Source organism: Puntigrus tetrazona, chromosome 23 (assembly GCF_018831695.1).
Source record: "Puntigrus tetrazona isolate hp1 chromosome 23, ASM1883169v1, whole genome shotgun sequence".
Classification (NCBI taxonomy): domain Eukaryota; kingdom Metazoa; phylum Chordata; class Actinopteri; order Cypriniformes; family Cyprinidae; genus Puntigrus; species Puntigrus tetrazona.
Window position 1 is genome coordinate 15,152,735 of NC_056721.1, and position 25,455 is coordinate 15,178,189.

General features: G+C 36.9%; 2 protein-coding genes and 1 pseudogene across 15 annotated transcripts in view; 1 reads left to right on the plus strand and 2 right to left on the minus strand.

Annotated features, from left to right (window-relative positions):
- LOC122328902 (sushi, von Willebrand factor type A, EGF and pentraxin domain-containing protein 1-like) overlaps positions 1-25,455 on the minus strand; it is a 502,117-nt gene that overhangs the window by 466,944 nt on the left and 9,718 nt on the right. For 6 of the 14 annotated variants that reach the window (XM_043224970.1, XM_043224976.1, XM_043224971.1 and 3 more), the window contains 2 exons: positions 20,427-20,618; positions 19,510-19,701 (listed from right to left, as the gene is read on the minus strand). In XM_043224970.1, coding sequence (XP_043080905.1) covers positions 19,510-19,701; positions 20,427-20,618 — 384 coding nt within the window. Of the gene's footprint in view, positions 1-12,807; positions 14,003-14,402; positions 14,462-14,927; positions 14,962-15,702; positions 15,739-16,031; positions 16,053-17,743; positions 17,828-19,509; positions 19,702-20,426; positions 20,619-25,455 lie in introns of those variants that run through there. The other 8 variants (XM_043224974.1, XM_043224975.1, XM_043224978.1 and 5 more) reach the window with 8 other exon arrangements.
- Positions 636-6,089, minus strand: LOC122328904 (annotated as a pseudogene).
- On the plus strand, positions 7,016-12,804 carry LOC122328905 (V-type proton ATPase subunit S1-like). The gene is made up of 10 exons (XM_043224984.1): positions 7,016-7,169; positions 7,374-7,500; positions 8,417-8,491; positions 8,576-8,769; positions 9,290-9,321; positions 9,768-9,853; positions 10,051-10,292; positions 10,381-10,431; positions 11,052-11,289; positions 11,363-12,804. The coding sequence occupies exons 1-10, from the start codon at positions 7,084-7,086 to the stop codon at positions 11,570-11,572; spliced, it is 1,341 nt and encodes a 446-aa protein (XP_043080919.1). The 5' UTR covers positions 7,016-7,083; the 3' UTR covers positions 11,573-12,804.

The window sequence follows — 25,455 nt, forward strand, 5'->3', positions numbered from 1 at the left end:
CATTCTCTTTAAGACTCATTTCCGTAACAGACTAAGCGATTCGACAACACAGCCGTCCGTAATAGGTTTTCAGGTCATTAGAAATTGTGACGAAACGTTAGAAATATTTTTAAGAGTTAGCACAAAGACTGTAATGTTAGTTACAAGTTAATGGCTTACAGTTCGCTTCTATACTGCATATTATACATCTCATTCAATTTAGTTGTCAAAAAAATAAATCCACCAAATAATAATAATAATAATAATAATAATAAAAGAATTAAATATCTGTAGTTAAAAGAGCAGAAAGATCGTGAATAGGAAATGCAATGATATGAGACTCATCAGTTCGGGTTTGATTGCTGGATCTAGCAAAATCAGATTTGCTTTTGCACAATTTAGTGTTTATTATCAATATCACATTACATCATTTTTCCAAGGTGCCAAACTGTAGTGTTTGATGATCTTACTATATCAGTGACACTTTCCTCAAGTACAGGAAGGCTGCTGTTCACACGAGAAGCCGTTAAATGTCAAAAGTGACGACAGTATGCTAAACTAACAGTCTCGGACAGTTGGGGATACTTCACGAAAAGTTGATGATTTTAAATCTCCTTCAATATTCGAGAATCGTTCACATGTATGGGCTTGGTCAAAGACAATATTCAGAGAACAGAAAGACGCGTGTTTCACTTCAACAGGATATTTTGCGCAAACGATGCATACTGCTTGTGTGAGAATCTAAAATAGCATGTTGGTGTGAGCCCACTTTGTAGTGCAGAGTTGTGGAATGTGAGCGATAGAGCGTTTGTGTGTCTGTGTGCTGAGCTGTTAGGATCTGAACAGAGACACCGGAGGGGTGTGGAGACAATGAGCAAAGAGCACTCTGGGAAAAGATAAGGTCGGTTGAAAGAGATTTACAGCGTTGTCGAATCAGTTCTGCGTCCCTTCTGAACCCAGTCAGGTAAATCCCGTTCAGCCCGCCTCATCTCTCCCTCCGTCTGATCATTGCCTCTCCACTCCTCCGTCACTTGTCCACCCCTCACTGTTCGTCCTCGCCAAAGACGTCGTTCTGTTTACGCTTCATGTTCTCAAAATCGAAGTCACTGCCTGTCATGCGCTTGTAGATGTCCTTGATGTCGTTACAAGTTGTTTCGAAATGAGTGGTGGCATCGTAGGACCGTGATGCAAAAACCTGAATAAAGGAGGACGACAAAAGTGGTTATAATTTTGATTGATGCCCAGCGGTGCCTTATTTAAAGACAATTATTGTAAAGGCAGTTTCTTGTAATGTAAAATTAAAAATTATTAATACATTTTTTTAATAAATATTATAATTTTTATTTAATTTCCAAAGAAAGGGTTTCTTTGAAATTAAATAACTAAATGTAATTAATAAAAAACAAAAAAATTAAATATATGTAATATATATATATATATAATATTTATATATATATACTGAAAAAATATGTATTTATTATGTATGTATAATGTATGTATATATATGTATGTATGTATATATATGTATATATATATATATGTGGATATATATGTAAATGTATATATATATGTATGTATGTATATATATATATATATATATATATATATATATATATATATATATATATATATATATATATATATATATATATATATATAAATACCACAAAATAAAATTCTTAAAACTAAAATAAAACTGAGTAAAAAATATTTATTCTAAAACAAAGGTAATAAATACAATGTGTGCAGATGAGTTGTTCAAATAACACTGGGAAGCTGACCTGGCTCTCTGTACCGTCATCTGTGGGTTCATACATGTCACTGATGGCCACAAACCTGCAAAAATGAAACATTTGCATTCATGTAGCATGATATGTGTGTTTAGTACAATATTTAGCTTTACTCTATGAATTTAGCTGGCCAACTGGTTTTGCAGACCAAAGTACAGCGAGTAGTGTGGGTGTGTGTCTGGAGAGAAGAGTGTATTTTTTGGAACATACTGATAATAAATAGTAACATTTTTCTGAACCGTGTTACTTGATATTTACATTATTAAAATTCTTAACTAAACAGTGTACAGAAAACAGAGTAAACTAACTTTTGGTCAATGGGCTCAAGGAGTTCCAGCGCAGGTTCGATTTCCTTCAGGATCAGAGGTTTCCACAGTGGTGCTTGCGATGGCGATATACTTTCCCTGGGCCGCCACATTATGGGCGTAGGACATCATGCAAACATAGATATCTAAAGGCAAACAAGAACAAATTGTGCATTGACTTGGCTCTTTTTTGAAACGAAAGCCAGCGGCGCCCTCTAGTGCTGACCGCACATATACAAACACTAACAAACCAACGCTAGCTTCTCCTGCAAACTCTTGTATCATCGCTCACCTGATTTGCGGTTAACCTGGTTCTGAGGGATGATGATCTGGCAGGAATTGGCATCATTAGTGTTTTTAATGGGATGGCTGAGGACGCAGATGACCCGGATCACCTGTCCGACTTTGTGCACGCGGTCCGGGATGTAGCTAGGATCGCAGATGAGCTGCTTGCAACGGGCAACCTGGAAAAAGCAGGGTAATTTAGCCAAACCAGAAAACAACACCAGATATTACGCATCAATGATATACTTATGTCACACTGCAAGCAACACTAAAGATTTACCTCTCCCTCCGATTTCACGCCCACCACGTGTCCTCCCTCCATCACTATCTCGTCCACTGGCTTGTTCAGCATGTAGGTTCCTCCATAAATTGCACTTAACCTGTAAGTTCACAAGAGAAAAGGACCGTAATTATAACAGAAGGACTTCACAATGATGCTCAACACATGATTGCGAGGATGATTGGGCGGGAGGAGCATCTGACCTAGCGAACCCTTGAGGCAGCTCCCCCAGTCCGTACAGAGGGTACAGGTATGGGCTCTTCCCGTAGCGTGCCAGAGACTCGCTGTAGAGCTTGATCCTATTGATGGTCTCCAGACACGGCTGCTCAAGGTATCTAGGAGGAATCCAATTCAATTCATTTAGCACCAGTGAAAAAGCATATGCTGTCATTTACTGGCAAGCCAAAAGCTTTTCTCTATTACCATATTTTTAGTCCTAAAAAGTAACTGGGAATACTTATCAGAGTACTTTTCAGCTGATTAATCGCAGCGTGTATATAGACAATAGTTTTTCTTACTGCATGTTTTATAAGGCGTTATGTTTGAATATGCAAATGAGTCGTTATCTGATTAAATACGCCCTGATTTGCAAACATTTCCACAAAGAAATCTGAATATTACATAATGCCAGATTCAAAATTGTTGTTTCATTTTGTTGACATGCGATCTTTTTATCACTCTATATATTAACCAGAAAAAATCTATACAATGAAAAAAAACTATAGAAACTAATAGAATATAATAAAATACATTTATTGGTGTAAAACGCGGTTTTTTTTCCCAGTAGTGTATTGCCTTAAATGACAGGTTTTATGATTAGAGCAATAATAAGACTCTTCTTACTCGTCTGTCCTGTAGAGCGCCAGGGCATGTCCCGTGAAGTCGATGACGTCTGACCCAAGTCAAACTTCTTATACCACGTCTCCCATTGTTGTGAGTTTGGGATCGACACCTTCCAAAGTCTTGGGGTCGTTCTCATCAAAGTTGGCCACAAAACTAGGAACTTGCGGAAGCGTCTCTTCTCAAACATTCCCATTAGATCTGAGCAACACACGTCACGGGTCAACTACTTTTATCAAAAACAATCAGTCGTGAGTTATAAAAACTAGCTGGACTTACTTGAAGCCAGTGCCTCTGTCTCAGTAGAGGGCACTTTGTAGATTTTTCCTCCTTTATACACAAAGCTTCCCTCGACCACTTTGAAGTCAAGATATCTGGTCACTTCAGTGTATAGAAGCATCTTAACTAACTGACCTTAAGGAAAAAAAACAATGACAAAGCGTGGTGGCGCATTATTATTCTGAATATAATAAAAAATGGCAGCCTTGTATGAATTACTAATCCAAAAACATGTTTTGAACAACATTATCACACCAACTATCATTTTACTTAGGTTTTTACCATTGGCCATTAAAAATTTAGGAATAAGATCCACATTCCAGTCTCTTCCCCGGCCCATTGACTCTGGGGGGCTGTCTGAAATCCCAAATCTCTTATAGAGCTGAGAGAAAAGCATGTAAAATGTGAGTGCATGTGTAAATGTTTAATAAAATGTATTTTGCAATTTCATAAACACTTTTTTAAAAATACATGGCTACAAATAGCAACATTTATTCTTGCAATTAGGCTACGCAGTTATAGTAAACATGCAATATCAAGCAGACATGAGATTGGAGTAGCGCCAGCGGTAAATGTGAAGCATCCTCACCTCCTCCAGGGGTGTGATGGAGGAACTTTCACCACCGTAGTATGGATTTCTGTCCATATGCAAAACTTTCTTTCCATTCACAGACATGATCCCAGAGAGAATACATTCCTACACAGATAAACACCATTATTGTAATCGGCCATGGATATGAATTTCCATTTTTTTTTATTCATGAGTTGACATGGCAGCGTGCATCTATCCATTGCCTTGACTTCCGTGTTAAACACTGGGATGGATGCGAGTCACCCCACCCAACTAGTGATGCAAAGTCCGAATCATTTCCGCGAATCGGTTCTTTTGAGCAGTTAATGGAGCGCTTCGAAAACCAATTCTTCTGATTCGTCTACGTCACTCTGACAGCCCACCGAGGCCTATCAAATGTTTTAAAGCTTTATTAACAGCTGTGTTTATTGCAATTGTATGTGTTCAAATTAAGTTCGTTGCAGCCATTACATAAAACAATAATAATTTACAACCTAAATAAAATTTACAGTTACATTAAACGATACTATAATCTTAGCTTCAGGTTTACATCCAACTGTTTTTGTTTTAACAATTTCCACATAATTAAGTCGAAAATACATTTCCAGGAGGCATTTAAAAAACTTCTACCATTAAGTCAACGACAGACCCTCTCGTATCGATTCAATGAAAAGAACCGACTCACAAGAACAACTCGTTCGCGAATCGAACAACGCTACACCCAACCCACATTACGAGCCGCAGCCCATATCAGCCACTATCCTCCATGAAGATAAAGAACGCGTTTGATAAAAAGAAAACACTTTATTTTACATCTAATTTATTATTTGCATTAACCAATACTGTTTTCTGCACGCGAGCGACCAATGTCATTCGTAAAATCGGGCTCTTTAGATTATAACAATAACAAAAAATAAATACAGCCAATTGCAGGCAAACAGTAAACTAACATCACTTAAGTACGACACAGCTGTAACGCTGGCAAACGCAAAAGCCAAAATATGCGCAGTAAATACATAAATCCCCCCTATTTCGACGCCCGAGCGAACGGGATACCTGATGCCACTCCTTAGAACCAGACACTGAGAGAAGAATCATTCATTACTTTTTAATAACCGCGTTCATGTCAATACAACGACGCAGCCTCGACGGCTTTAACATTCGGGGGAAGGTGGATTTGGCGTGGATTGCGCTCGTATGCATGCAGAAATTGCGAGAAATGCTGGCTCACTACACAGACACAGTACAGTACTGGTCCAAAGGATGCGTCAGCAATAGGCCGTCGGGTTCAATCTAACGCTAAGCATCTATTCGTTCAGCCACATCTACGAGCATCCGAGCATCCGTCGGCGATATCTTAATCCGTTCCCGAAGCCAGCGAGTCGTCGGTGACCCCAACGCGTTACTCACTGTGAGCCCGGTGCCCAGTACGATAACATCATATTCCTCATCCATGTTGTATTACGGTGGATATCCCGTCTTTAGCCAAATTTCCGCTGCAAAAAAAAAAATATCTGCAAAACGGCCGTGGATGCAACGAAATATTTATGCGGAACCGGTCTGTTGTCCCGTTCGCGGCAGAAACGACCTCCCTGGAAAGAATTTATCGCTCAAATAATTCGATACGTATCACAATTGATCGCTGACTGTGGCGCGACCGGCGAGAACAACCAAAGATGGCCCTGACCGCAGCGCGAGCTCCAGCGGTGCGGAGACATTCGCGAAATAATATAGTGCACCTCCCCAAACGGAGACGATCGATACAGCAGTAAATGTCATCAACACAGAGTTACAATTCAGCCGTGAATGTGGATGCTTTATAAATAACAACTATAATTCGGCCCCTGGGCATGTAATCATTTCACTTCGCTCGGTGGCACTTTCATTTCCCCATTTTACAGCTGAATGGCACAGGGCGCAGTCACAGTACCAGATATCCCTCCGCCGACAACACCGTGGATGATGAAGCCTCGCTCAATATTTCGTGAATTAACGTGGTGATGATTAACTCAAGAACTGTTTTAACGTTAAGACGAATGTTTCTACAACATTCTTATAATAATATACGGCCTGTTAGCAGTACAAAAAGCTTGATTAAAGTGCGATCATATGACAGGCTGCCTGTCAATATTTAAGCCTAATAAAAGTGGTCCTGAAATTACAATCCCAGTGCGTTTCGGCTAGAGTCAAATGCACTTTACAATATGTTTTAAGAAGCGTATTTTCTATATATAGTCTTGCAAAAGTTTTTAATGAACAGTTCAATAGTTTATAGGTAATAGCGAGAAATGATACATGGATTCTGTAGGTAACGTTAGCACCAGTTAAAATGGAAATATTTTATATAATGCTTGTACAAACTTTTATCAAATGTTTTTGTTTCTACAGGATACTGTGTGAAACTTTATTTTATTTTATAACGTGCCCACTGTATTGATGTGTACAACGTTTCTATCTATAGACAGACAGACAGATGTAAATGTTAATGTTTTACAGCGGCTGGATGTTCTGTTTCTCGCTGGCCTAGCAAATAACGCAAATGTAGTTTATTCATATGATGTTGCGTTGCGACGCTGCGTCTCGCGCCTGCGCACTGCGTCAGAGACCGTGAACGAATCGAGTCAGAAGATAATCACATGATTGTAGAAAAGAAAAAAAAAAACTCACGGTCACGTGATCGTCAGCTCTCTGCCGTTCACGTGACTCTCCCGCAGGAGGACGGAAGTGGGACCGCGGCGTACAAGTCTCTCAGCAATGGCCTTCACCTCGCTTTTATTATTTCTCTGTTCGGTTTACAGCTGCTGTGCTCAAGTGCCTCTGCTCATGTGGACCAGTGATGGGTAAGTCACGCGTGCGTTTCTTGAACACTGTTTTCAGGTTGACTTCTACAGTGACTCCAGAACACCGCTTTCTTTATCTTATATGCCCATGCAGCCGAATCAGCTAACAGCGACGTCTAAAAGCGTTTGGTAGAGGTTCATTGCGTCGAACAGTGTTTCAAGTCGAGGGGGGTCGTGAGCTGAATGATATGTTTGTCAATACAGGTCCGAAATGCCACATCTGCCTCAAGCAGCAGCTGGTCAGATAGTGTCTGGTGGGCAGCTGGCGTCTTATCTCAAACCTGCCTTGTCCACCGCTCCACACAATGTGCTGCTCTTCCTACAGGATAAGGTAAAATACCATACGTGGTTAAAACAATGCCAGCCGCCGTGCATTCTTGTGATTTTTGTTATTTTGTATTTTAGACATTTGATCAGTCGTATAATACATAATGTAGTTATATAGTGACTGTTTAAATAGTTTGGAATATGTGAAACAATCAACGAGCTGTGTGATAGAAAAAGGTCATCATGGAAGTAACAATGCCCTTTAAAGTCATTTCCATATACTGTGCTTTATTGATGTTCATTTCTGTTATTGGTGAAAAGCTTTACAATGCAGTAAGAATGTATTTTACAATGTGGAACTATTAGTGAAGTAGTTTCCTCCTCTCACACTGATATTTTTACTCCGGTTACTGGATTTGTCAGTATAGTGTGACTTTGAGCCACAGTCTTACTTCCCCATCCGTCTTCTCCTTGGACATACCAGGATTTCATTACCCATGTACAAATTTTGATCATCTGCAGACTGATATTGAAAGATTTCTTTAGCTTTATTGCAATATTAAACATCACAGATGTGAAATTATATATTTATAAATATATATAAATATATATACAAATAAATATATATACAAATAAATAAATATATATATAATTTTTTTATTTATTTATTTTTTTACTTTATAACCCTAGGTGTTAAAATCTCGTGATGTTTAATATTGCAATAAAGCTAAAGAAATCTTTCAATATCAGTCTGCAGATGATCAAAATTTGTACATGGGTAATGAAATCCTGGTATGTCCAAGAAGACAGATAAATACATAGATATAGATATATAGATGGATATATAGATTTTATAATATTAGAACTTTAAGTCAAATTTAAATTTAAAACAAAAAATACAAATGTACAATATGATTATTTAATAGCATCTCAGTGGCACAAACGTAACTAACTTTTTGCCTGCTCTCCCCACTTTATAGCTAAGTTTGGAAGACTTCACTATGTACGGTGGAGTGTTTGGCAACAAGCGAGACAGTGCCTTTTTGAACGTAGAGGTGGGTGTGCTCTGTTTGTTTATTCTGGAGGGATAGCACAACTAGATCAACATTCTCATCAGCATTTCTCTCTCTGTATTCAAGTCAGCACTTCAGACGTCCTCCAGCCCCCTGGTGTTGCCAGCCCTGGACTGGTCTGCATCACATTCCGTCCTGGAGCTGTTCCAGGCAGAGCTGGGTGTCCCAGCAGTCCAGATGGACCCCAGCGCCCTGAAGGAAATCAAGCTGAGCACAGCACAGCCTTCCCTGCTGGCCCTCCGTCTCCCTTACATCGCTGGGTAAGATGTTCTTAATCTTATTTATTATACAGTCTCTTACAAAAAGGATTCATTTTCTTTTCATCGGAGTAGCTTTCAGCAACACAGAAACTGAAATATAGCTCTTTTTCTTTTAGCTGCTTCAAAGAATACATTCTAATACAAAACGAAGCCATGCCAAAGTGTCTTGTGTTTCAGAACATTGAAATAAAACAAAAACTATTTCAGTAAAATGAAGGAATTGTTCATTGTTCAAAGAAAATGTTAACTTCCCTTTTTGTGATGCTGATATTGTTAAAACCTAAAAAACATTTTATTATTAATATAAATAAAGCTGAAATGCATCATAAATATTGAAGGAAAACTGCAGCTTATAAAACACCTAAATGAAAATGAGATATATTTACTTGGCCACAACAAAATAACTAAAAGAATAACACAGGAAATGTAAAAATAAAAGGTAATTTAAATGTTTAAAAATGCTATAATAGTGCATAAATAATACAAAAATAACACTGTTTTTGCTTTGTTTAAATGTCAGGGATCAGACAAAGGAATTGCTTTTGAAAAATGGTGAGTAGATATTCTTTTTGTAGTTTTAATAGTTTATTGTAATTACTTGTAATAAATTAGTTTAAGTGCTTTTTATTCTTTGATTCGTTCTAATGCTGTCAAACAATGGATCGCCTCCTAAATAAGTTTTTGTTTGCAATAAAAGTAATAAAAGTAATATTGTTTGTGCTGTATTTATATATACATAAATGCAACACATGCATGTATATATGTAATAGAAAAAGTATGTTTATATGTTAAATATGTTTATATATAATGTATAATGTGTATATGCATGTAAATACTTCCAAAATATATGGTGCATGTGAGTATATATAAATATACACAATACACATGCATATATTATATAAAGAAAAAGTCCTTTGTTTAAACCAATTCTTTTGAACTTGATGCCATGTGTTTGTCAGTATCTTTACTATAGTGTGTAAGATTTCTTTTCTGATTAGATGCGATCATTGGAGAGGTCCTCGACATGTTCAAGTCTCAGGATGTGCCTTACACTGCCGTATACACCGGCCTGAAGCCTTCTAGAGTAAGTCTTTTTCCTTACATTTACGTGAATGCATTTTGCAGATGCTTTTATCCAATTAAGGAAAATCACAAAAGGACAAAGTTGGTATGTACCGCACATGGTTCTCTCACATTACGTTCCTCTTCATTTGACACAACAATTAATGACAGCCTTGATGAAAGCCTGAACAAAACTGTCCTTTCATCCTTCTTTTGTAGGTGATTGAGGAGAGCCCAGTGATGGCAGCACAGTCTGTGGGCCGATCTCTGCTCCAGGCCCTGCCGGAGTCTCCCGTCAAACCCCCAGTTGTCGTCAACACCACAGGGGGGCCCTGCATCCTGATGTGGGCAGACACTCTCCTCGCTACTTACTCTGGGAAACAGGTGGATCTGGCAAAAGACGTTTTTAATAGTTCTTCTGACATCACGGCCGGTTCCGTTTGCAATGGAACGGTGTCAAGGTCAGAATCGTAATAAAGCAGAAACGAGCATATGTTTCCATATTTGTAAAGCTTTTCTCTTGAAAGTATACAATATTTTGTATTTCAGACTTGTCCTCAATTTCCAAAATGTTCTGAATCTGCAATCCCTCAGGCTTATGTGAGTATTTAACACACAGTCCTTCATTCATATGTATTAATTGTGATTTTGAAGAACGGGTTTTACTGCAGTCGTTGAATCTGAGGAAAAATACCCCGCGTTTGAACATGCGTTTACAATAGATGTTTGACTCCAAAATATTTCAGGTTCTGCTTATCCTAAAAACAAAACAAAAAAAACTATTTACATTAAACACGTATACTTGAAAGTTGTCCCTGACAATATAAATTTAAAAAGTTTTAAATAGATTTTTTTTTTTTTTTATTGCTATATGATATATTTTATGTTCACTTTATTGATTAGAATAATTTCTAATCTTGTGACACTACAACCTGGAATAATAATTCAGCTTTGCATCATATAAATAACAATTTTAAAAGATAATAAAATAACAAAAAAAAAAATTAAAACAGTAATTTTAGTGTTTTATTGTATTTGTAAAAAACAAAAGAAATGCAGCTTTGTTGAAGAGGCTTAAGAAAACATAAAAAAAACAAAAAAACAACCAAATTCTTCAAAAGCTGCTGCCAACAGTGCATACCTGATGTATATTGTTAGATTTTTGCATAATAGCAGTATTTAGTCACACCCTTCATTTGTGATCCGATGCTTCCTCAAAGCTTCTCTATGCGCAAGATCTTCTTCCCCGTGTCTGCTCGCGACTGGTCGGTGATGGAGCAGGTGGAGCTGGAGTACGACGGGCAGAGAGCCATCTTTAATGCCAGCGGCGGGATCTACTCTCCTGCGGAGTATTCTTTCCACTGCCAGAGCGTGAGCAGCGCTCAGAGCCCCCTGCTGGTGCCTCGAAGCGCTACGGACAACGCTACCCTGTGGACGCTGTCTTTCAATGATTTCCAGGTACTCTATCAATGCTCTGTTAAACGGGAATCATATACAGTATACCGCAAAAAGTCCACATTGTTTCCCACAGATCCAAGGCTTCGGCGTTAGCGGTGAAGACTTCTCGTATGCCAGCGACTGTGCGGGATTCTTCACTCCGGCGATTTGGATGGGCCTGCTGACCTCTCTACTCATGGTGCTCATTCTTACCTACGGCCTGCACATGATCATGCAGCTTCGCACCATGGACCGCTTTGATGACCCGAAAGGGCCAGCGATTTCAGTGCCTCAGAGTGAGTGACTTCAGCCAAAAACTGTCATGTTGTCAAAAAGGTAAAAATACGCTTGATTTGTATGTATGGCAAAACTGATGTGGTTGGAAATCAGGAATTTATGGATCTAGCTTGACTATTGAATTTTTTTTTTTTTCTTGAGTATGTATGTTCAAAGGCAAATCATATTTTTAAATGTATTTTGATGTCACGTAGAAGGTGGTGAAATTTTCATCTCTCCTTTTCTACACTTGTAATTATTTAATTAACACTTTACATTAGGGTTCTATGCAATCAAATGCACTAACTAAAACTAAACTATTCTTTTGCAGCATTTTTCTTACATAGATGCATATAAGTAGCACTGAATATTAGACATTTTACATCGGTCTACATTAATTAATGCTGCAAAAAGTGTTTGTTTTTTTTATGGTTGAACCTATGCATTTCAGTACACATGCATATTTCTCTATGAATGGAATATTTTTTGACATGTTTTGCATTGGAACATCCTGTTTGGACTACTGTTATTTATCTTCTCCTTATAAATCTGGTGGTTTGCTTCTCATATTTTACTGGATTTGTACATGTTTGTGTAGTTGTAAGTTTAAAGGTTGCCAATATTTAATTATGCCAAATGTACAATTTAAGTGCCTATGGACCAGTCACTGCATGGAGAATGAAAAATTCTAAATTAAGATTCATTAAAGTTTTTGGTTATTAGACTAATAAAAGTGCCAAAAGTACGTTCACATGTCTTCAATGGTTAAAATGTTTGATTTCATTTGTGATGCCCCAAAGAATGAATGGTTTAACAAATCTGTAATTACAGTAAAACTTGCCATAATGTTGCTGTTGACTGTACAATTGTTAATTGAAGTCGCTGTATATATGTTAAAAAACTCATTGGTGCGATATTGTCTGTTCAAAATATACCATGTGCAGTAGGATTCATGTTTTTGTTTGACATGCTTTGTGAATGAAATAGTCATGAACAGTTTTTTTCTATTGAAATAATTGAACAACTAAACTGATTGTTCCTTGTTATGTAATAGAGGAAATGTAACGCGGTGAACTGAACGTGGTTTATTGGAAACCTTGTGATACAGAAAGCAGCTGTACTGGTTGAATATGAAATGTATCTAGTGATGGAGCAAAACCTAATTCCACAATAACACTGCGTGTCAAACAGAATCAGTGCTCAGGTCTGCAAATATCCAAGAACTAAAATAAAATGGACAAATTTCAGTTATGAACCCAACTGTTCTGTTTTGATAGCTTTTATTTTGAGTCCTTTCAGGCACACAGACATGTCAATGAAAGACAGAATCATAAAGGTTGATTTATATTTGATCAACTTTGCGACAGTGCTTATTCTGGAAATCAAGTTATGCCAGTGCATCAAGTTAGCATGGCACAAATGTAGTGGTTCAAAACCATTTCAAACACCACAACAATAGAATATGATACATCTTTGAGAATGCTGAAAAGTTTAAAGCTAACAAAAGTTAAATAACCAAGACAGCCAATCAGAACACGTGTACACACACACACACACACGCAAAAGAAAACACTTCTGGGGAAAATTACTATGACCAATTAAAAAAAATATTCAAATATTAAGATATTAATACTTTCCAATATTTTAGAGCAAACTTTTCCAAATAGGGGAAAAAATAAATAAGCAGTAACAAAAGGCAATTAGGCCTCTGTATGTATTTGGTCTTAAAGCAGACAAAAGTAAATGACTTATCCTTATCATACTAAAGTTTTTCTTTATTAACGTAAAAATCGAGACCGCAAAACATTTCTAATGCAATTAGAACCTATACAAAACCTCAGACAAACACTTAAAAACCAAAAAGGCACTTTATGCACTTCAGCAGAAATAAACAGAACTTTCCTTTAAAATCTGCACCGCCAATCACTTTCTGTACTACATTTACTGGAACTTTTATCCAAACGCAAAGTAACAGGCAAAACCGAAAAAAAACGTGGATTCACAAATATTATGCAATAATTACAAAATTCAGACATCCATATCTTAAATGTTCTTTCTACATAAATAATCGTACTAAATCTAGCCCTCAACTGAATCAGTGAGGGAAGGGGCTCCCAGTGCACTTCTTGCCTTAAATGTTCTCAAGAAGAGGAACGTTGTTATTAATGAGTGATCTCTACATCAACAACTGTCAAGAAATCACAAGCATACACTTTATAAAAGTGAATTCAACCTGACTTATGTGAAGACCGAGTTTCTGAGTAAAGAACGTGGGGGAAAAGTTAATGACTGCTTAAAAGGAGTTATTTCGCATGAAGCTGGCATTTTTAAAGCAACAATGAGTCTGATTATGGAGAAATTTGCTGCAGCTGGATTCTGGGAAGTGTGTGTATATACAGGGTACATATGTTTGCAGGATTCTTCATTTGGATTTTATTCAGGACAACTTTCTGAAGACCTGTAATAAGATGTGCAAAAATTATGTAAGGAGTCATTCACAAAAAAACAACAAATGAATAATGCATGATGCTGAGTAACAAAGCATGAATTATATAAATGACTTTGTTCTATATTTTTAAAACCCTAGTTATATCAAGCTCAGAAAAAAAAAAAGTGTCTAAAAAACACTACATGACCTGCATTTAAACACATGGTCATGAGGAAGAATCTTCTGAACTCTCAACCGACTTGTTCTATCATTTTTATATTTAAGGATTGATAGAAGTCTGATATCATAAATATTACTGGCCACATTTAAACAAATGATGCATGTATAATTGTTCAGAAACCATGGGGCACCATCAGAGGCCTGTGTCTTAGAGAAAATTGCAAAGATTCACAGTCCCTATTGTCCTTACCACATATGTGAGGGTGTTATAAAACATCTTCTGCCTTATTAGAACACTGCCGTTTTGAGCTGCAATCCAAAAATCCAGTGAAGGTCATTATGTGCATGACTAAATATCTGCTAGATTAAATCTCAATCCCAGCACACACAGCACCTCACCCCACAGCGAAACACACAAAACCCTTCCACCCAGAATACACACTAGAAGCTTTAATGGCTGCAGAAATAAAGAATTATCACAAGGATTTTTCATGAGAGTTTGTATGCTTTTTGTGGTTTGATAAACGATTGATATATTTAATTACCTGCTCAGAAAAAGGTGTTGGTCAGCATGTGCATGACTAAACAGCTGGTACGTTAAAACTAAACCTAAAAAGGCATCTCTAGATCCCATGAAAAATGTGGGGGAATCTCACCCAAATTTCCCACTTGTTTCGCAACCACTGAATGCAAAGTATTCTTTTATGACACAATAAGTGAAAGTGAAAGAGTTAGAAATGACGTGAGATGCAACCAGGTGGTGCAGACAACTTACCGTTTACATAAACAGCAGCAAACAATGAGAATACCTATGAAACAAAAGAAATGTATTACAAATGATCAGAATTAAATAAAAATAAACTAATTATTGTAGTAATGTCAACATTCTACAGCAAATATATTCTACATTTTCATGAATATTTCAGAAATAAAAACAAAACGGATACCGTAGAATTTGTCGAGGGTCATTGGGCAAAACGTACTTAAAATACTACCCTCCTGTTAACAGAGCAAATTAAGTGCTCTTCTCAAATTAAATGATACTGTGGTTGTTATAGAGCCACATTTTTGTTGTAAATCTTAACTGATTGATGGAAAAAAGTCTACCTTTTTATCCAAAGTACATCATGTATTAGCTTATGTAGTGTTTGTGGAGCAGATAAAATATGATTTATTCCGACTCAAAGGCTGATGGTGATTAAGGGATGTTTTATCAAAATCCTAAGATCTTCTATTAATTCAACAGAATGTATGGAAATACTAAGAACAGCAATACAATGATGAGGAGGTTCCACTTCACCATTAAAATCACATTCAAAATAAAAGTTTTGGTTTACATAATATATCCAATATCCATGGACACAACACACTATAGGGGCTAAAAGATTTAGGATTTTTCTTCTTTCTGTTTGTGGTCTCTCTCCTTTTAAAAGATCTTGTACGACTGTAAGAATCTTTTAGTGTGTACCCAGCATTATTAACAGATACTGTGTTTGAATTTTGTATTGAATAAAAAAAAAATATCAATTGAATTCTGCAGACTGACTTACACAAACCCACTGCAAAGATGACACCAATCACTATAGCTGTAAAAAACAAACAAACAAAAAATTGTTAGCTTAATAAATTAAGACGAAAGGAATGGCACAAGACATAAAATACAAATCATTCTGTAACCCTTAAAACAAAATAAAACATAACCCAAAATTTATTTGATCAAAAACCAGCATACGTAAAATACAACATATTTGTAGTGTTCCTGTAAAAAGCATATCAAATATCATAATCCACCACTTTTAATAAATAACAGATCAAAAAGAAGGTGACTATGACTGACAAGAGGAATCAGCTCTTTTCTTAATAGTATAGTAAAACTTACCATAAACTGGAGTGCTCTCGCCTGTGGAATAAAAAAAGAATACAGTTAGGAGACAGAAAGAGTAAAATTCAGATTGCAGATTCAAATACAAATATATGGAAAACACAGATAACCCTTAAAAATCAAAATGGAAAAAAAGGTAAAAGGTATACAATTATACAGCTATATGATGAATCTTTCATGCTAAGGAAAAGAGTGTTCCCCTAACAGACCCGTTAGAAAAGATTATAACATTAAGATGTGATTAGAAAGAGAAACAAGAATCTTTCTGCAGTAAAACTGACATTATGTAAACTGATAAAATAATGGCCAAACTGATAAAACAACACTGTGGAGCATATGATATTAGTGTATTTATTCTTGAGGTTAATAGATGTTAAGAGTTAACGTTTTAATGGTAATGATACAGAGTAAAGTACAGGCAACAGCTCATGTCTCTGATCTAAGGAAAAAAACAAAAAACAAAAAACACAATGGCAAAATAAACCTTTAACTCAGTTAAAGGATATTGCACCCCAAAATCAAAATTGTGTCATCGCTTACCCCCATGTTGTTTAAATCCGGTGAAAGCGGTGTTAGTCTTTAGAACACAATTTCAGATATTTGTGATAAAAAACCAGAAGGTTTGTGACTGCTCTGTGTGAGATGTAATGGAAAGACACGCTGTTTGTACGATTCAAAGCACAAGTACCTATACATTTCCATTGCATCTAACAAAGAACTGCATCCGTAATGTGGGCTACAGTGATGTTACCAATCTTTAAATAAATAATGTTTTTGTATTCTTTCCAAACAAAAGGTATTCTCGCAGCTTCATATTATTACGGCTGAACCACTGATTTTCAGACCATATCTCTCATACTTCTCTGTCACAAGCGTCCCGGTTTTCACCTTAAATTGTATTCTGAAGATGAGCAAAGGTTTTATGGGTTAGGAACGACATGGGGTTTAATGACAAAATTTTGCTGTATAAATGTGTACAAGGTGAGGGTTTCCATAACTACATCTTGCCACTGTCGCAATTGTGGAGGGTCTGTGAAGCTGCTTTATAAGTAACCAATAACTGTTTGGAGTGAATTTCTACACACAAAAGAACTTATTAAAAGTGTCAGCCTCATTGCACACGCATAAGCTTTCTGATGTTAATGTATGCCATACATTTAAAATTCAGAATCCAATGTAGTGTGTTAGTAGTAATGCTACTTCTGAATCATGATTTGTTTCTAAAAACATTTGAACACATATTTCATGCGGACCCCTGTGCCTATGCATGTTAGTGAATGTGTTGTGAATCATACAATTCAAATAAATTTAGACCTTTAATTTTACCTTTGAGACAAGAATATTACATTATTTCTACTGACAGATCAGAAGACATATTCCCACTTAATTTAGAGCAATACGTATATAGCCACTATAATTACTAAGTAATATGAAAAATTATTTGAAAGTGTTTATGATTTTTATACTTAGATCCCTGAAACCAAAAATGAATCCATTTGTGTGGTGGCTGAACGTGTTAAGCCCTAAACTGCAAGGCCGCCAGTTTATCATAATTATTAATGTCTGAACATTACTATAGAAAGTTTCTGTGCTCTCTCTCTCCTTCTGGTTGTTAATGTTGTAAAATGTTTTGAGCAGGGCCATTAGGAGAACATTAATGTGTACCTAATAATTTTCTTATAGTAAAGCATGTATTCATAAGACAATACCATTGTTTTTAGGTACAGCCTTGGATGTTGGACGAATTGCAGCAGTTGTGACAGTCTTGGTAGTAGGGGGACTTGTTGGTAAGGCTGAGTGTCAAAATATGCACTGGGTTAGGGAACTAGAAATGAGAGTATGAGATCCCCAGAAATACAAAAGACAACCCCAGATAACTCACACACATATACATATAATATACAACATATATATATATATATATACATATACATATATATATATATATATATATATATATATATATATATATATATATATATATATATATATATATATATATATATATATATATATATATATATATATATATATGTGTGTGTGTAATGCACAGATCTAGAAATGAGAGCACAACAACCCCGGAAATACAAAACATAACCCCAGGTGACACTAGATACCCATGAAAATGAAATCCCACTTTTAAAGGTTTGAAGAGGAAGAGGAAGAGGAAGAGGAAGAGGAGAGAGAGAGAGAGAGAGAGAGAGAGAGAGAGAGAGAGAGAGAGAGAGAGAGAGAGAGAGAAAAACTTTTACTGGGCTTTTACTATACTTTTACTTGGCACATGATAGTAGGTCCTTAGGCTTTGAAATGGCAGTTATTAAAATTATTCATACAGGCTAAATTATATGTATATTATATGACCTATAAGTTAATCAACAATACACCAGTTGGCGTGGTAGCCCAGGCACCCATAGAAACCCATTTACAACAGGAACAATAACTTTAAAGATAACTACAAAGATCATTTTAGTGTCCACACCAGCGGATGATATAGATTTGCTTGTTGAGGGGTCATTCTTTCATTTTTCTCTGCATCTTGCTTGTTGAGGTGTTATTTTATATATGTTATATGTGCCGCAGAATGTTGTGGATTTATTTTGCCAAGACCAAATAAACTAACAGTGACTACATTTACACGGACAACAACGATTTGATATTAATACAGTTATGACTATTAGGCTTGCTGCGAGAGACGGTGCTGATCACCGTTTACGTTACTTGCCCACCGTGACAACGTCAAACTCCAGTTTAGATTTTTTTTTTTTTTAATAATAATAAAAAAAACATTTAATTTGGTAAGAGGACAGACAATTAAAACTGAACTGAACTGTCGTGTACAGATCAGATTTTTTATTTATCACCTAGAAGACAAAAAGCTGGTGGAAGAGTTTCAAAACGAAATGCAAAAGCACTGTTAAAATATTTAATCTAAGAGACAATAGAAGTTTAAAAAGAAAAAGTTATTTGGTTCCATGGCTTTTACTGATTTTAGTTTTATTTAAACTGTATTTGTCTTTCATTATTTTATGTATCTGGGCCACTTTATTTTCTTACTGGTTAAGCTAATGTTATACATTTCAAAATTATTTGTTCCTCATTCTTTACTGATTTTTAGTTTTTGTATACCCATTTAAACTTTGTGCAAGTTATTTGTTATTTTATATTAGGCATATAGCATGGTGCATTTTTATTCCTTTTGTTAATAAAAGTTGTATGTTCTACGTTGTATTTTGTCGTTGCTTGAATTGAATTCAAATCATTGCCGTTAATGTAAAAGTGAAAGTAAAATGTGCACGGTTCTTTTTTAAACTAGGCTATTTAAAACTAAAAGAATAGAGGAAAAGAGTGAAAATTCCAGCAACCCCCCACGGTGATAACCACGTTGTCACATGTCAATTAATCAGTGAGGAAATCCATCTATCTATCTATAATCCATAAATGTGCTTGACAAAAACAGTTTATGAGCAACACTTGCCTATGCAGGTCAGGAGTGATTTTGTCCACTTGGTTTCCTCACAAGTAATTGACTGAGGCTCTACTGTGTTATTCGCCTTATATCCATGAATACACTCCACTGTTACTTTGGATCCATGTGGGAAAATGTTTTGGGAGCTGAAAGCTTTTGCTAAAGTTACATGTTTATTTAAATTGGGCAAACTACAAGGCGCTGTGGAGATAAACAAGCAACAGGATTAGGGATGTAGGACTAGGAACGTAGGTTCAGGTATTAGTGTGTGCTTAATTACTACTAATAAATGGCAATATTCTATTAATATGCATGCTAATAAGCAACGTAAAGCCAAAGCTCAGAATTTGTGTGCTCACACTGTGCAGTCAGATTGTCAAGCGTGATTTATGTGCTCACTCTACACGTGTCAACATTTTAAGTTGTAATAGCCAGAGATATCTTTTAAAAACTATTGTTGATATCTTAGTAATGACATTTCAATGTAATGATAATACTATTGTTATAATTATTATTATTATACTTTTATTATAAAAAATATAGGTCAACTACAATTCATCATCCATCCATCTTTCTAAAACGAAGACTGATAAAGGGTGTTAAAATCAGAATTGAAGGTGTTCTGAAGAACTTTTGCATTATTCTCCAAATTTTCTGAATCCATAATTATGGGAGAACTGAAATTTAAATGAAGATCTTCCCCTTGCACTTACATTCACAGCCTGTCAAGATTTGGAATATAGTGCTATAATAGCGTTTTTATGGACAGTTTTTATCATTTTGTTTGGTCATTTGGATCTCCACATTCTGGCCTCATTTACTTTCTGATAAACGTGTCCTTTTGTCTTTGAAAAAAAAAAAAAAAAAAAAAAAAAAAAAAAAAAAAAAAAAAAAACTTTAGGAACAACACACTTAACAGTACTTGCCTATGCAGGTCAGGGGTGATTTTGTCCACTTGGTTTCCTCACAAGTAATTGACTGAGGCTCTACTGTGTTATTCGCCTTATATCCATGAATACACTCCACTGTTACTTTGGATCCATGTGGGAAATTTTTTTGTGAGCGGAAAGCCTCTGCTAAAGTGACATGTTCATTTAAAATGGGCAAACTACAAGGCGCTGTGGAGATAAACAAGCAACAGGATTAGGGATGTAGGACTAGGAACGTAGATTCAGGTATTAGTGTGTGCTTAATTACTACTAATAAATGGCCATATTCTAGTAACATGCAGTGTTAAATAGTTAAAAAGTGTTACCAACTGCTTAGCACATTGTTAACTTTGTGTCTCTGTGTGTCTTGTGTCTCTGTCTTCTCTTATTATTATTATACTATTATCATCAGGCCTAGTCCACATGTAATTTTATCAACAGTTTTTCCTCCATTAAAAAAAAAAACAAAACAAAAAAACTTTCACATGAAAAAGCAATAACATACTAATAAGTGCCATCAAGAGCATGCCAAACCAACAAGTGGCAATATAACCAAAAGCATAAGGCCTGAAAAAGCATACACAAACCAAAATTTCTACTACTACTTTGGCAGAAAATGCAGGGCTCCAGACTGCAAGCAGCCCTGGCGCGACCACCGCATTGCCCAATTCATAAGAACTGCATATGAGAAACATCATAGGGCAAACAAAACAAAAGTGTAAGGTCAGGCATACAAGTTTCAAGGTATTAACTCGAAATACTGCACGAAAAGATTGCATGTGATGCTAAGCCAAAGATCAGGATTTTTGTGTTCACACTACACGTGTCAAATACACGGGATGCGCCTGCGCAGAAGATGACACCATATATGGACGATTGCCAGAGACAAAGAGATACTATATTGCCAAAAGTATTTGCTCACCCATCCAAATAATTGGAATCAGGTATTCCAATCACTTGGAACATGGCCAAACTTGTATAGAAATCGAGCATCTAGGCATGCAGACTGTTTTCACAAATATTGGTGAAAAATGGGTCACTCTCAGGAACTCCGTGAATTCCAGCATAAAATTGTGATAGGATGCCACCTGTGCAACAAATACAGTAGTGAAATTTCTTCGCCCCAAATATTCCACAGTCAACTGTATTATAAGAACGCGTGAAAGCGTTTGGGAACAACAGCAACTTGGCCACGAAGTGGTGGTAGACCACTTAAACTGACGGGAGTGGAGTCAGCAGATGCTGAGGCGCATAGTGCAAGAGGTCACCAACTTTCAGCTGCATCCAAGCCATACATCAGGGTGTCAAACTCAATTCCTGGAGGGCCGGAGCCCTGCAGAGTTTAGATGCAACCCTAATTCTGCTGGATCTATCCGCTGCTTTTGACACTGTGAATCATCAGATCCTGCCGTCTACCCTCTCATCACTGGGCATCTCTGGGATCCCACTTCGTTGGTTCGAATCCTATCTCACTGGTAGGTTTTTTAGGGTGGCCTGGGGAGGAGATGTATCCACAGCACATCAACTGGTCACTGGGGTTCCTCAGGATCGGTTCTTGGTCCCCTCCTCTTCTCCATTTACACTACATCACTAGGCCCCATCATACAGGCTCACGGCTTCTCCTACCACTGCTACGCCGATGACACACAGCTCTACCTCTCTTTTCATCCAGACGATCCAACGGTAGCTACTCGGATCTCGGGTTGCCTGGCGGACATCTCGACATGGATGCAAGAGCACCATCTACAGCTCAACCTGACAAAGACTGAGCTGCTTGTATTCCCTGCCACTCCAACTACACAGCATGACTTCACCATCCAGCTAGGTTCTTCGTCAATTACCCCATCAACCTCAGTCAGAAATCTTGGTGTAATCCTCGATGACCAACTAACCTTCAAAGATCACATTGCAAAGACTGCTCGATCCTGCAGGTTTGCACTGCACAACATCAGAAAGATCAGGCCCTTTCTAACAGAGAAAGCTGCACAGCTACTTGTCCAGGCCCTTGTCATTTCTAGACTGGACTACTGCAATGCTCTACTGGCTGGACTTCCATCGAACACAATAAAACCTCTACAAATGATTCAGAATGCAGCAGCACGGCTGGTATTCAATGAGCCCAAGAGAACCCATGTTACACCTCTCTTTATCTCCTTACATTGGCTACGATTGCAGCTCGCATCAAGTTCAAGGCACTGATGCTTGCATATAGAACAACCACAGACTCGGCACCGGTCTACTTCCACTCACTATTACAAATCTACACACCCTCTAGAAGTCTGAGATCTGCTAGCGAGCGACGCCTCGTGGTACCATCTCAAAGAGGCTCGAAATCACTCTCCAGAACTTTCTCGCTTCTCTGTTCCTGGCTGGTGGAACGATCTTCCCGTACATATCCGGAATGCTGGATCTCTGTCAATCTTTAAGAAACTGCTGAAAACTCACATCTTTCAGCAATACCTGACCTCATCATAAAAAAAAAAAAAAAAAAACAAAAAAAAAAACTCTCACTGCCTCTGTCTCTCTTCTCATCCCCCTTGTTTATTCCTTCCTTCTGGCATGTACTAATTTGAACACTCCCTGTGACTGGGTGTTATAAGCACTTACTCTGTCTGTTTGTCTCTCTAAAAAATGAATCGCTGTTGTACTCTCAATTGTAAGTCGCTTTGGATAAAAGCGTCTGCAAAATGACTAAATGTAAATGTAAATGTAATTAAACACACCTGATCCAGCTAATCAAGTACTTCAGACATGCATAGTATGTGTGTTTTAGCAGGGTTGAATCTAAACTCTGCAGGGCTCCGGCCCTCCAGGAATTGAGTTTGACACCCCTGCCATACATAATCAAATTCAATGCAAAGTGTCGGATGCTGTGGTGTAAAGCACAGATGCTTTAGTCCATGCATAGAAAGCAATAGCCCTCTGGCTAATCCACTTCCTGGGTGGGTATCAATGGTCTTGAATTTCCAACATTTGTATACAATCTGTCTGATTGTGGACATATGAAGTACAAACACTTTGTGAAATCCTTTGATCCATCCATTCATGAACAACTCTTTTTTTGAGGTCCTTAGAAATTTCCTTTGTTTGTGCAATGTACTATAGATACTGTGCCATATACTTTCACAAACATGATCAGACTTTGATAGAACCCTGTTCCTTTAAATAAAATAGGGCAGACACAGGACAGTCTCACTGATTAAAAACACCACAAATAGATCTCATTTAAAGTTAATTGCTAATATTTGAGTCTCACATACATTCCCAACCAACAAATATGCGACACTGACATGAGGAAAAAAAATATATCTAAAGAAATTATTTTTGTCTCATTTGCTTGATTGAATCTTTTTTGTACATTCAGAGATAGTGTGAAAATTTGATGATTTTTTGGGTCAAACTTATGCAAAATATAGTACATTCTAAAGGGCTTATAAACATTCAAGCAACAAAGCAGAACTGTGTGTGTGTGTGTGTGTGCACATGTCTCTCTATCCACGTTTTCAACAACAATAAAAAAAAAAAAAGAATTATTAAACATAACCTTTTCCGTTAAACATCATTTAAATAAATAATAAAAAAAAAAACTTATTTTATATATAGTCAAAAATTGCCCAAATATTTGATTATAATATTTTTCCAAAATGCCCATCTCTAGCATGAATATTGATTGTTTGATATACTTAATACAGCACGATAGGTTACCTCTTACTTAATGACAGTAAATTTAAAAAAGCGTGCATGTCAAACTGATATTCTTGTTTTGAAGTTATTTTTTTTTAACTAATATCAAAATATACTGATAATGAACAATTCTTTCCAGCAACCATAAATAATACCAGCAGAACAGGGCAGCAAGATCAATGTTTAATGAGCCAAAAAGAATGCACATTACACCATTGTTTATCAATGTGCACTGGCTAGAAATAGCTACTTGCATAAAATTCAAGGCATTGTTGTTTCACTTCAAATCCACCACTGGATTTGCAACACTATACCAAAATCCTATTGTGCCTTCCCAAAAATCTAAGACTTTTTAAATTAGTTTTTCTCTGTTGCTTTGGTATATTTCTCAGATCAGAACTCCAATCTTTTCAAACTTCACATTGTGTCACTTGAGCACATCCAAAAAAAACATTATCAATTGAACAAGTTGTCATAATATGTCAAGCATATTTCTATACATTTCCATTACAGTTTTTTTCTAAGTCTATGGGTGCTGTTATCTCTGAGAATGTGTGCTAATGCATATTTAAATTATTGGGCCATACAATACAGAGCGTCTTGTTAACCTTTTTGTTTTTTTAAACACTCTGTAGCGGGATCCTAACCTGAACAAGAGAGAGGTCAGATTGGAGATGACCTGCCAAAGTATATGATAGTCCCATCGCTCCAACATCAGGCAATGGTTTTCAGCCCACAACAGGATGCTGATGGATTTCTTCTCACCCTACTCTCCATTCCTTAACCTCATGGAGGAATCTTTCTCAGCATGGAGATGGAAAGTATATGATCGCCAGCCACATACATGCACAGATGACTGGCTGCCATGAATGAAGTGTGTGATGACATCACAGCAGATGCATGCAGAGGCTAGATGAGACACTCTAAAAGATTGTTTACATTCTGCATTGTGAAAATGTTTTTGTTATGATGAGGATGAGAATTTGTGGCCCAACAGACACCAATGTCAGGAGGTGTAGGAAGACTGCACTGTAATTCTACAACACTACATGTACAGTTTTCCCTAAAGAGATTGTCCTATGTGCACATTTCTACTTTTGTTTTTTTTCTTTGTGCTATGCAGTGCCGTTTTTTCCTATAAAATCGCAATGACTTGGTTCATCAACAAATTACAGTACAAAAAGGAAAAGCGTAGGAAAAGTCGATAAGGCAAGGCTCAGGTGGACCCGTTTGCCTCCCAGGAATCCTCCCACTGCCAGTTGTTCTACTCCCTCACCAAGGCCCCCCCCAAAATGGGCGCTCTGGCACACAGCTGGCCCCGGGATGTCCTAAAGTATGCCTT

What these genes read in the sequence shown, in the direction of transcription:
- LOC122328905 (XM_043224984.1), top strand. Translation starts at nt 7,084, where the DNA reads ATGGCCTTCACCTCGCTTTTATTATTTCTCTGTTCGGTTTACAGCTGC. An exon ending in CGTCTCCCTTACATCGCTGG is followed by an intron (nt 8,770 to 9,289) that starts GTAAGATGTTCT and finishes TTTAAATGTCAG; the next exon opens with GGATCAGACAAAGGAATTGC. An exon ending in TGCAATGGAACGGTGTCAAG is followed by an intron (nt 10,293 to 10,380) that starts GTCAGAATCGTA and finishes TTTGTATTTCAG; the next exon opens with ACTTGTCCTCAATTTCCAAA.